This window comes from Sus scrofa, chromosome 17 (genome assembly GCF_000003025.6).
Source record: "Sus scrofa isolate TJ Tabasco breed Duroc chromosome 17, Sscrofa11.1, whole genome shotgun sequence".
NCBI classification, from domain to species: Eukaryota; Metazoa; Chordata; class Mammalia; order Artiodactyla; family Suidae; genus Sus; species Sus scrofa.
In genome coordinates this window covers 26759962-26773171 of record NC_010459.5, presented here as the reverse complement: position 1 = coordinate 26773171, position 13210 = coordinate 26759962, and the positions used below count along the sequence as shown (strand labels likewise).

The 13210-nt window shown below is 43.7% G+C and overlaps 1 protein-coding gene across 5 annotated transcripts in view; it reads right to left on the bottom strand.

Moving 5' to 3' along the window:
• Positions 1-13124, bottom strand: part of SEC23B (Sec23 homolog B, coat complex II component) — a 41044-nt gene extending 27920 nt beyond the window's left edge. The window contains exons 1-9 of one of the 5 annotated variants that reach the window (XM_005672715.3): positions 12679-13114; positions 11779-11843; positions 9584-9807; positions 7514-7571; positions 5283-5369; positions 2180-2416; positions 1975-2060; positions 815-959; positions 256-414 (exon numbers count right to left, since the gene is read on the bottom strand). In XM_005672715.3, coding sequence (XP_005672772.1) covers positions 256-414; positions 815-959; positions 1975-2060; positions 2180-2416; positions 5283-5369; positions 7514-7571; positions 9584-9804 — 993 coding nt within the window. In that variant the 5' untranslated portion in view covers positions 9805-9807; positions 11779-11843; positions 12679-13114. 5 annotated transcript variants of the gene reach the window in all.

The window sequence follows — 13210 nt, the reverse complement described above, 5'->3', positions numbered from 1 at the left end:
GGAATATGGAGAGTTTTCTGTATAACATCCATCCAAGTCATAAAAGTACAGCTTTCAATCTCAAAATACTTGGAGCAGTTTTAAGGGCAGCTACTCTAAGGTCTCAGAACTGGGATGATACTTAACATCAGCCAAAATCAGGAAGGTCATCTCAGCAAGAGGAAGCATGGCCTCAGCAGAGCAGCTGTCACTCCAGAGCAGCCTAACCCCCGCCCTGGATGATCACACGTTCAGCTTGTGGCCAGAAGCACCTACCTTGGTTGCCTTTTTCATGAAACGCGCGTTATCTTTCTCAATATCATGCCAAGAACGAATAGGAACCTTTAATTCATCTCCAACCACCATGCCAGGTCCTTGGGTTGGAGGACCCCCGGTAAACAGCATAATCCTGGCTCCCGTGTTTGGAAAAGTGCCCTAAAACAGTTAAATGGCAGCATTTTAGAAACATGCAGCCCACGCCAAGTATGTTTCCATTTCCCCCAGAACGGCTCCAAACATGCACTCTCCTCTGCTGATGCTGCTGCAGGGAAGCAGCTTCTTTCCTCCAACCTGAGGGCCTGGAGCACTTTTATTAATTGACTGCGATCACACTGCTCCTTGCCCTGATGGTCTGGTGCGTCTCACGAAAATTTTTCTATTTTCAAAACATCAAGGGCTCCTTCCGTGCGGATAATGGTAATGACTGAAGCACATTCTGATAAACTAACACAATCAGATGACTGAGGTCACAAGTGACTTTCGGACAAGACCAACAAACACCCCTTCTGAGAGCAAGCTTGCACGGTTGGAGAGGTCCCAGTCAATTCTGAGTTACCTCCAACAAGCCAACAGCGATGGACAAAGCAACGCCAGTGGATCGCAAAGGTCTCTTCCCCTGGGTTACGGGCCATGGGTCCCTCTGCAGCTCCCCGAGAAGATCAGTGAGGTTCATGTCGATCTTGTGAACGGGCTGCAGGAATCTGCATGATTTTGAAGGGAAACATCAAGCGTGGTTTAATGAAGTACTCTGGCCTTCAGCCCTGCGTGACACAGTCACTGCTCTTCAAATTATCCAAGTGGAAAAAACCTGCTCCAAAAGCTCAAAACAATTTTACTTTTCTATTATTTAAAGCCTAACATATAGCAATCTACATATATAGCATGAGGGAAAAAAAATCAATTTCTATAGGAGCAAATCAGTTTAATTAAATTTGAAGCAGCAAGAAAATCCTTAAGACACGCTTAACATGAACGCAGTCCATTCAGGGCTCACGCACATGGACCATCTTCATCATTCTAAAGACTCTGTTTCTCTTAAACCTGGAGAGTAATACAGAGGGAAACACCGGTTTCTTGCAGAGTAAGAGGCTGTCCCCAGCATGTCCACATTTGCCGACTGTTAACCTGCCCTGGGCAGCCTGGGGAAAGCAGAACTTAGTGCCTGGGCTCAGGTTTGTCTGAGGACATCCCAGAGAAGCCTTTTTACTTTCCTCAGCTTTACTGAATAATCAAAAAGAATAAAGGCCAGATGTCTAATAAAAGGGGAATGACTGCATACATCTCTGTGATGACACAATCTAAGAGGAAGAACATTCTGAGCAAACCTGCCACACATACATCATCTGTATACATACATACACACGTACGATGTGCATGTACGTATATTTAGTTATAAACTCTAAATGTATACCAATGTGCTATGCTCATTACTAAACAGTAAATACTGGTTAAGCTCAATCTTTTTTTTTTTGGCCACACCCACAGCATGTGGACATTCCTGGGCCAGGAATCGAACCTATGCCACAACTGTGACCCAAGCCTCTGCAGTGACAACTCGGAATCCCTAACCCTCTGAGCCACAAGAGAACTCCAGGCTTAATCTTTTTTTCATTTTTTTCCTTTACAAATAAGAAAATAAAACCCCTCACACAGTTCTTCCCTCCCCCCAACGACTGTTGCCGTGTATGCAGAGGGCACCTCATGTTAGAGGCTCACCTGCTTGAAATGAAAGGTTGGTCCTGCGGCTGAGCGGGTCGTGCTGGCTGCATGGGCATAGCAGGCTTGGTCAGGCCCAGCATGTCCTAAACAAACCAAAAAGACTCATTTCCCATAACCCTGAAAGTGAATAGGTATTCTCCCCCTCCTCTTTTTCCTAACGAAACTTTAATTGCTCCTGCTTGGGTACAAGCAAGGCACTGACCTGTATTTGCTTTGCCGTTAAATCCTTGGTCCCCCGGAAGACGTAACTCTTGGAGATTCCCTCGCAGCTGAGTTCATGAACCTGCACCATCCTCCCAAACGTGATCAAACCCACCAGAGCATCCGGGGGAAGGAGACTCAGGGACATCTGCAGGGACTCCTTGAGGGCCTGCAGGTCATCTTCTTCCAGGCACGTGTCCACCACATAGAGGAAGATCAGAGGGGACTGGGCACCTCGCTTCTCGCAAAGGAAGACAGCATAATGATCAATACAGAAATAGATATAAATAGCTCTTTTTAAAGCAAAAGGTACCTAAACACCAAGTCTTTATTTATTTTAATGTCAGGGATAACTCCATCTAAACAAACCCCTCTATACCTCATTACATTATGGGATTTATCCAAACAAACTAGACTTAAGGACTGTTTTCATCCAAAAATTTATTTCACTTTTTTTTTTTTTTGGCTTTGGAGGGCCGCACCTACAACATATGGAAATTCCCAGGCTAGGGGGCGAATCGGAGCTACAGGAGCCAGCCTATACCACAGCCATAGCAAGGCAGGAACCCAGCCATATCTGTGACCTACACCTCAGCAACACTGGATCCCTGACCCACTGATCAATGTCAGGGATCAAACCCGCATCCTCATGGATACTAGTCGGGTGTGTTTCTGCTGTGCCACAAAGGGAACTCCCTATTCCACATTTTGAAACACCAGAAATTGCTCCAGGTCCTATGATACACCAGTGAACTGAAAGGCAGAAAATCCCTGTCTGCCTGAGGAGCTAACCTTCTGCAACAGGGAAGAAGAGGAACTGTGCAGGCCGGGAGTGGAACTAGGGGAAGGCTCCACCAGTAAACAGGAGGTCAGGGCGGCCTTACTAAGAAAGTAAGCTTTGAACAAAACCTGGAGGAGAGGAAGGGATCAATATGGATACAGACAAAGCAAACTCCAGCCTGAGGAAAAGCTAAAGCAAAGGCCCATGGGCGTGTGTGTTCCCAGCACACTTGAGGAAAGTCATGGAGGCCCGTTTGGCTGGACGAAGATACTAACAGAAGCTGAGGTCAGAGTGGTGACATGGCCAGCTCACACAGAACTTTGAAGACTGTTACTCTGGGTGAAAGGGGGAGGTTTCTGAACACAGACCTAATGGGATGTTTTTATTTTTTCTTTTTTTGCTTTTTAGGGTGGCACCCACGGCATGTAGAGGTTCCCAGGCCAGGGGTCAAATCAGAGCTGTAGTGACTGGCCTACAGCCATGGCAGCATTGGATCTGATCCGTGTCTGCAACCTACACCACAGCTCACGGCAACGCCAGATCCTTAACCCACTGACCAAGGCCAGGGATCGAACCCACAACCTCATGGTTCCTAGTTGGATTCAAACTCTGGGATGTTTATAAAGAGCTACTCTGGCTACTGAGTTAAGAATAAAATATAGGAGGAGTTCCCGTCGTGGCGCAGTGGTTAATGAATCTGACTATGAACCATGAGGTTGCAGGTTCAATCCCTGGCCTTGCTCAGTGGGTTAAGGATCTGGTGTTGCCGTAAACTGCAGTGTAGGTTGCAGACGCAGCTCAGATCCAACGCTGCCGTGGCTGTAGGCCAGTCGCTGTAGCTCTGATTTGACCCCTAGCCTGGGAACCTCCATGTGCCGTGGGAGCGGCCCTAGAAGAGGCAAAAAGACAAAAAAATAAAATAAAATAAAATAAAATATAGGAGGGAGTCCCTGTCGTGGAGCAGTGGAAATGAATCCAACTAGAAACCGTGAGGTTTCAGGTTTGATCCCTGGCCTCGCTCAGTGGGTTAAGGATCCTGTGTTGCTGTGAACTGTGTTGTAGGTTGCAGATGCAGCTTGGATATGGCATTGCTATGGCTGTGGTGTAGTCCTGTGGCTACACCTTCAATTCAACCCCTAGCCTGGGAATCTTCATTTGCCACAGGAGTGGTCCTAAAAAAAAAAAAAAAAAAAAAAGACAAAAAAATTAAATTAAATTAAAAATAAAATTAGGAGTTCCCATTGTGGCACAGCGGAAACAAATCCAACTAGAAACCATGAGGTTGCGGCTTCGATCCTTGGCCTTGCTCAGTGGGTTAAGGATCCGGCTTTGCTGAGCTGTGGTGTAGGTTGCAGATGTGGCTCAGATCTGGCATTGCCGTGTCTCTGGTACAGGCCGGCAGCTGTAGCTCTGATGTGACCCCTAGCCTGGGAATCTCCATGTGCTGCAGGTGCGGCCTGAAAAAGGACATAAAGACAAAAAAAAAAAAATTAAATTAAATTAAATTAAGTTTAAAAAATTTAAAAAGGGGAAGTTCCCTTCATGGCTCAGTGGTTAACGAATCCGACAAGAAACCATGAGGTTACGGGTTCGATCCCTGCTCTTGCTCAGTGGGTTAAGGATCCGGCGTTGCCGTGAGCTGTGGTGTAGGTTGCAGACGTGGCTTGGATCCCGCCTTGATGTGGCTGTGGTGCAGGCCAGTGGCTACAGCTCCGATTCAACCCCTAGCCTGGGAACCTCCATATGCTGCGGGAGCAGCCCAAAAAAATGGCAAAAAAAAAATTAAAAAGGAATAAAATATAAGTGGGTAAGAGGAAAATCATGGACAAAAGTTATGAAACTGCCCCAATAATTCAAGAAAAGTTTGGATCCTGGATAAAGTTTGAATATAGCTTCCCTGGGGCACAGCCGATTATGAATGCAGTGTTGTCACGGCTGTGGTTTAGGTCTGATGCCTAGAATTTGAAGATCAACTGAGTGGGATCTCCTAATGGATTAGATACGGAATGTAAGCAAAAGAAAGACATCAACGATGAATCTAAGATCTTGAAGCTGAACAACTAGAAGCTGGGGGACCATCACGGGGATGGAGACGGCTGTGGAAGGCAGGTTCTGAACTGAGTCAGTGCTACCTTTGGTGGAGCCTTCTCTCAAGACCTGGAAACAAGGCCACTATGTGCATCTGCACCAGAACCTAATGCTCAGGACCCTGCTGCCCTCAAAGCTTCAAGTCACCCAGACAACCCAGAGACACGAAAGACAAAGTACTTTCAGAGAAACTCACTATTTAACATTGCTCATTAAATGTGCAACAAACAATTACCTGTATCACGTACTCAATTGTAGAAAACTGGGGCATCAGTTCAGCAGGCTGATTAACCTCAGATATGCCTGCGTAAGCTGGAGGAAACTGAAAAGAAGAAAACAAAGCCATGCTTTTATTAGGGCTGAAAGACGTGTTATGCCTTTCATTTTCATTTATAAAAATAGGTAGTGGCCACATATTAATTCTAAAAGCACAAAATGTAGGACATGTTATAAAACACAAAAATCAGAATATAAAATCTACAATCCTGCCCAATATTTATATCACATTGTCACTTTTTTTTCTTTTTTTTTTAAAGGTGGGAGGCACACCTACAGTATGTGGCAGTTCCCAGGCCAGGGAATCAAGCCTGCATCACAGCAGGGACCCAAACCACAGCAGTTCTAACACTGGATTCTTAACCCATTGTACCACAGGAGAACTCCTGTAACTTGTTAAATGCAGGTTATGCTGTAACTTCTAAAAGATTAAAACACACACAGTTTTTTTCAGAATTCTCTTGTGGTGCAGTGGGTTAAGGATATGGCATTGTCACTGTATCGGCTCAGGTCGCTGCTGTGGTGCAAGTCCAATCCCTGGCCTGGGAACTTACATATGCCACGGGTGCAGCTAAAAAACAAACACACAACAACAAAAACCCAAAGAGATGTGTCTCTCATCATTTGTGAGCTGCTAGTTTTTGTGAGCTTATTGCATTTAGCAGTTTTTAAATTTTTAAATCAAGACAAGATCAGCACTGGTACTTGACCCTGAAAGTTAGAAAAGTTAGATGGAAACAACCTAAATGTCCATCGACAGATGAATGGATTAAGAAGAAGTGCTATATGTACACAATGGAATACTACTCAGCCATAAAAAAGAACAAATTAATGCCATTTCCAGCAACATGGATGGATCTAGAGACTCATACTAAGTGAAGTCAGTCAGAAAGAGAAAGACAAATACCATATGATAACACATATCTGGAATCTAACATACAGCACAAATGAAACTTTCCACAGAAAAGAGGTTCATGGACTTGGAGAACAGACTTGTGGTTGCTAAGGCGGAGTGGGAGGGAGTGGGATGGACTGGGAATTTGGGGTTAATAGATGCAAACCATTGTCTTTGGAATGGATAAGCAATGAGATCCTGCTGTATAGCACTGGGAACTATATCCAGCCACTTATGATAGAGCATAATAATGTGAGAAAAAAAAATTGATACATATGTGTGTGTGACTAAGTCACCTTGCTGTACAGCAGAAAATTGACACAACACTGCATGTAAACCAGCTATAAGGGAAAAAAGTAAAAATCATTTAAAAAAAGGTCAGAAAATGAAAATTCAGTAATGTACACTATCCAATTAGAATAAATTGAAGTCAGAGTTCCCGTCATGGCTCAGTAGTTAACGAATCTGACTAGGAACCATGAGGTTGTGAGTTCGATCCCTGGCCTTGCTCAGTGGGTTAAGGATCTGGCTTTGCCGTGAGCTGTGGTGTAGGTTGCAGACGCGGCTTGGATCCTGCATTGCTGTGGCTCTGGCGTAGGCCTGTGGCTATAGCTCCAATTAGACCCCTAATCTGGGAACCTCCGTATGCTGCAGGAGAGGCCCTAGAAAAAGACGAAAAAAAAAGAAAAGAATACATTGAAATCAAGTATAATATAAATACCTTGTCTATTTCCTAGGGTAATACACTTAGTGCTTACAGAGAACTTACAAAAAAAAAAAAAAAAAAGGAATTCTGTGTCTCTCCCCCACAGTAAACAACAAAAACTCAAACGATGAAACTAAATAATCATTCAAAAGAAAAATCACATACAAGTTCCCATTGTGGCACAGCGGAAACGACTCCAAATAGGAACCATGAGGTCGCAGATTTGATCCCTGGCCTGGCTCAGTGGGTTAAGGATCCAGCATTGCGATGAGCTGTGGTATAGGTCGCAGACACGGCTCGGATCTGGCGTTGCTGTGGCTCCAGCAAGGGCCGGCAGCTATAGCTCCAATTGGACCCCTAACCTGGGAACCTCCATATGCCTTGGGTGCGGCCCTCAAAAGACAAAAAAAAAAAGAAAAATGATGTATGTTCAAGAGTCAATATTATGCTTAACAAAATCTATCACCCTGACTTTGGCAGAAATTGCTGACTGCCAGGGCAGACATAAATTTAATCTCAATTTTTCTCAGAGTACACAACTAAAATGAAATATCAGAAATGCTTTTAAAAATAATTATAATTCACATACCTGATTTCTCTGGAAACAGAAATTACACGCCCAAAGTTTTGCTCGATAATCAACCTGACTGTGAGAAAGATAAATATTAAAAATAGGTACTATTTTCATTTCTTAGGTAGAAATCATCCAAATATAAACTTCAAGTTCAGTAAATCACACAGATACGTTTTTCTGTGTGTGTGCCTCAGGGAATGAAGGCATGCAAAACATTCAAGCAGCTAGAGTTCTGGCTGTCAGGTAGAGACCAAAAGTCTCTTTCAAACAACCGTGAAGAATTAGTAAACCCTTTTCTCTCTTTTCTCATTTCCTATATAATAACTTTAAATTCATAAGTTAATAAAGTGTATGTTATTACCTTTTGCCTTGTTACATACACATAGTCTTTACGATTTTTCTAACATCCGTATTGTTCATATTTGTGAAACTACTACATTTTTCTGTCCTTTTTTTCCCCCTCCCTTGCTACATTTAGAAAACTAACAATCATTGGCTATTTTAAAAAAGCAGCAGTATCTTGTGTATGGGCACATTAAGTAAGAACAAGGGCAATGAAGTAAAAAAATGTTCCCTCGTATAAAAATTTTATTTTGGGGGAGCTGCTCTCATAGCTCAGCAGAAACAAACCCAATGTCCATGAGGATGCGGGTTCGATTCCTGCCTCACTCAGTGGGTTAAGGGATCTGGCATTGCTGTGAACTGTGGTGTAGGCCAGAGCAGCTGTAGCTCCGATTCAACCCATAGCCTGGAAACTTCCATATGCCACGTATGCAGCCCTTAAAAATTTTTGAGAGTTTCCACTGTGGTGCAATGAGTTAAGAATGCAAATGCAGCAGCTTGGACTGCTGGGAAGCACAGATTTGATCCTGGGCCACAATGGGTTAAAGGATCCAGCATTGCTGCAGCTGCAGCATAGGTGGTGGCTTTGGCTCAGATTCAATCCCCGGCCCAGGAATTTCCATATGCCGTGAGTACAACCATAAAATTTTTAAATATATATATTATTTTTTAAAGAATATTTATGGCGATCATCACTTGTTCAAATATTCTTTCAAAGAGTGCCCACATGTAAAAGAAACAGCATAAATCACTATCTCATCTCAGATGCAAAAGAGTTACACTTACAAATAAAATCATTGGGAGTTCCTGTCATGGCTCTGCAGTAACAAATCTGACAAGCATTCATGAGGATGAGGACATGGGTTTGAGTCCTGGCCTTGCTCAGTGGGTTAAGGATCCAGTGTTGCCATGAGCTATGGTGTAGGTTGCAGACATGGCTTGGATCTGGCCTCGCTGTGACTGTGGCGTAGGCCAGGAACTACAGCTCCAATTCAAGCCCTAGCCTGGGAACCTCCATATGCCACATGTGTGGCCCTAAGAAGAAAAAAAAAAAGACAAAAAATAAAAAACTAAATAAAATCATTGGGAGTACCCATCATGGCTCAGCAGTAACAAATCCAACTAGCATCCATGAGGACATCAGTTCAATCCTCGGCCTTTCTCAGTGGGTTAGGGATCCAGCATTGCTGTGAGCTGTGGTGTAGGTCTCAAACATGGCTCAGATCTGGCATTGCTGTGGCTCAGTGTAGGCCAGCCACTGCAGCTCCGACTGGACCCCTAGCCTGGGAACTTCCATATGCCCTGGGTGTGGCCCTAAAAATAAATAAGTAAATAAATAAAATAAAATAATTAAGAGTTCAAATTTCTTCTGCCTAATACTTCTTCCTGCCATATGGTATCACCATACCAGATATGTAAGACAAAACTGCCTACAGCTTTTGGAAAATACTATAAGAGGCACCAATAAAATCAACAGTTAAGCCAAAAGCAAAATGAAAATCGGCACAAAAAAAGGGGGAAGTTACAAATTTCTCTCTACTTCTATCTCATTCCCTTAGTCCTAACTTTATCTGGAGTATAAGGCCAGAAAAATTTCTATAAGCATTCATCAACTAAGAATCCCACCATTTACTACTCATCTCAAATGCGCAACATACCCAAACTGAATTACTTTTATGAGGATTATAAAAGTTGTAATTTATTACATTCATCATTTTTACCAGTTTTGAACAGAATTCATACCAAAGTGGGTTGAGAATGGCTTTGCAAGTTGGCCTGCTGCAAAGCACAGGTTCATACTGCACAGGAGGCAGGTCTGGACGTTCTTTTAAAGGAGTCAGGAGACAAGCCAGGGGAACAACCATTCGTGTAGCCTCGAGGCGGCTGGAAGGCCACACATTCCAACTGAAACGTACACCATCACGTTCTTCATTCTGCTGAATGAACTCCAAGTATGTTGCCATTGTCTAAATAAATGAATAAATTAATTAATTAAACCCACTAAAGATAAAGGTTTATTCGTATGTCAAACTCTCAATGAAACTTCAAAAAAAGATGATCACTGTCGTTCAAAAAGACACACACACCCCATGTTCATTGAAGCACTATTCACAACAGCTAAGACATGGAAATAACCTAAATGTCCATCAACAGATGAATGCATTAAGAAGATGTGGTACATATACACAATGGAATACTACTCAGCCATAAAAAAGAACAAAATAATGCCATTTGCAGCAACATGGATGGAAATAGAGATTCTCATACTAAGTGAAATAAGAAAGAGAAAGACAAATACCATATAATATCACTTACATCTGGAATCTAAAATATGGCACAAATGAACCTATCTACAGAAAAGAAACAAACTCAAGGACTTGGAGAACAGACGTGTGGTTGCCAAGGGGGAGAGAGTGGGATGGGCTGGGAGTTGGGGTTAGTAGATGCAAACTATTGTATTTGGAGTGGATAAGCAATAAGATCCCGCTGTATAGCACAGGGAACTATATCTAGTCACTTGTGATGAAACATGGAAAATAATGAGAGAAAAAAATGTGTATATATACATGTATGTGTACATATGCGTGTGTGTGTGTATATGGCTGGGTCTCTTTGCTGTACAATGACAGAACATTCCAAATCAACTATAGTAGAAAGAATAAGTCTTAAAAAAAAGAAAAAGATGATCACCTAATGCAACATCTCTCTCTCTTTTTTTTTTTTCCTTCTCTTTTTGTCTTTTCTAGGGCCACACCCATGGCATATGGAGGTTTCCAGGCTAGGGGTCTAATTGGAGCTGTAGCCGCCAGCTTACGCCAGAGCCACAGCAATGCGGGATCCGAGCCCAGTCTGCGACCTACACCACAGCTCATGGCAACGCTAGATCCTTAACCCACTGAGCAAGGCCAGGGATCAAACACACAACATCCTAGTTAGATTCGTTAACCGCTGAGCCGTGACGGGAACTCCAAATGCAACATTTCTTAAACACTTAATATAAAAGAACCAGTTGTCACTGTAGGACAACATCTCACTCCTCTCTGACCTCGACAGCCAATTAACTTGCAATTCCTTTCTCAACCCTCCTAGCACTTAAAAAGGGGGGGGGTTACAATTATTTGACCACCTCTAAGCTGCGTGTAGCTAAATAATGTAATTTAAACCACCTCATAGATCACATACCTCAGCCAAGGCAATTTCAGCCCCCTGCTCAATGGTAAGTCTCAAACCCTATTTCAGCATTCAGTTACTTGCTCTCTGACCCCTTTTCCTCCTTGCCCTATTTGAATAAATACTGTATTAAAATTTACCTTCCAAGTGATTTTGGTTTTGAGCCCTTTCCCTCCTTTCATCATTAACTATAGAGAAAAGAACTGGATACAGATGTCTGAATCCAATTCACAATGAGGACAGCCACCGGTTCTTGGCCAAACTATTTCTACTTGGGTTTGCTAAAATTACAAAGCAAAGTTTGCTATTACGCTGAGGTTCCTCATCTGCATCTGTCTCCTCACCACAGCTGCTTTATGCTCATGCCTTGAAAGATCCCAGGTAATGAAATAGCTATTCAGATTACAAAAGTTTTTCAAACCCAGACACTGCCAACTCCACTGAGTGTTTTATACATCTCACTTACACACTAAAATCTAGGCTAACACACACACTTCAGCTACTAGGGTTCAAGGGAACAAAACTCTCTAAGAACAATGAGAAAAAAAGCAAATTGAGGAATCTTTTAAGTGGCCTGAGTGGTCTCTAATGCAATGCTGAATAATGATTGTCTCCAAGTTACTCTGAGAAGTGCCATACTGTTAACAATTTGGACTAAAGGAATAACATATGGCTATAAATGCAAATGAATTGATTACCCTATTATACACAACAGAGACCACAAAAATTCCAAATGTTTGCTTTAACTGAAAATTTAAGGCACCTACCTGTTACTTCTGGCAAAAGCGGGAAGCTGAAGCACTATGTACACAGGAAACACTTTGGTAACTTCCTGGGTAGCAAAGGGTAATTCAGGTGGGAATGAAAACAAGTTCTAACATCCCAATTTTCAGCAAGCACTGCCGCAGACTTCATTAAATGAGTTTCCGTTCTCAAAACAGTTCATAATTAAAAGGTACTATCTCCACTCCATATCCCCAGGTATCTACATACTAAAACTTGCTCTCTTCCTTCCCCACTGACTCTTCCCCTTGCCCCTTCTAGATCATGGATTCTTGGGATTTAAAGGGTCAATAAATTCTCTGAAGGTGTAAGCAAAACCGAGTGCCTGAGTGAATATGCATTTTTCTAGAGAGATGGGTCTACCACTAACATATATTCAAAGAGGAAGGGTTTCAGAAGAGGCTAATAGCAGAATGGATGAATTAATGAATGAATAAGTGAAACTTAAGTTCTTGTAGATGAATCTGCCCTCTCCCCCCTCCCCACCCACCCAATTTATGCCATTCAGGTCATCAAGGCAGAACTTTTCAGGACACAACTAAGTTTAAACAAGGTTTTATCCTTAAAAGGAGTCCGAAGACCTGGGTTCTAGTCTCAGCTCTGTCACGAAACATAAATCATTTAACCTAAACCTCGAGTTCCTCAACTGTAAAATAAACGTTGGATCCTTCCGCCACGCGCGATTCGGTTCATCCTGCGCCAGAAGCCGGCTGGCCACCTCACCTGGCGGGGACCGCGTCACTCTCCGCAGATCCCAGGGTCAATGATCCCCTCAATTCCTCTGCCCGCCGAGAAAAGGCCTCGCCTCGGGAGAAACCCAACTGCCCCCTGTAGAGACCCTTGTCCAAGCCCTTGGCGTCCCATCACCTGGGCTGCCCACTCACCTGCCCGGAAACGCTCACCGGCTGCAGCTGTGCGCACCCACTGCTACAAGAGCCCGGCTCCGGCTCCCACCGCCAAGTCCAGCTCAGCTCTCAGCCGATTGGTCAGCGCCTTTGTGCGTCACGCCACAGCGCCGTCCGATAACCAATTAAAGAGCGCCCACCCCTGAGAGAGAGCGGAAGCAAGACACTCAGAGAGGCTGCGCCGCCATCTTGGAACAGGGCAAGACAGCGGTCCTTCGCTCTTTAAAAATTAACAGATCCTCGGAATACACGTTTTTCCAAGCTCACCGCCAAATGTTTATACTTCAGGAAAGACCTGTGCTGCCAGACTGTTTCCTAGGTGAAGTCAGCACGCCTCAGGGGTTCGTCCTACTCCATTAAGGCGGCCGCTCGCCTAAGCGGAAAGTCCCTCTCATCGCCTTAGTTACCGAGAAGCGAGAACAATGACGTATGGCCCCGGAAGAAGGCGTGTTTCCTCGTGAAGGGGCCCGAAGCTGGCCGGAAAGAGACGTTAGCACGCGGGAGGGGCAGG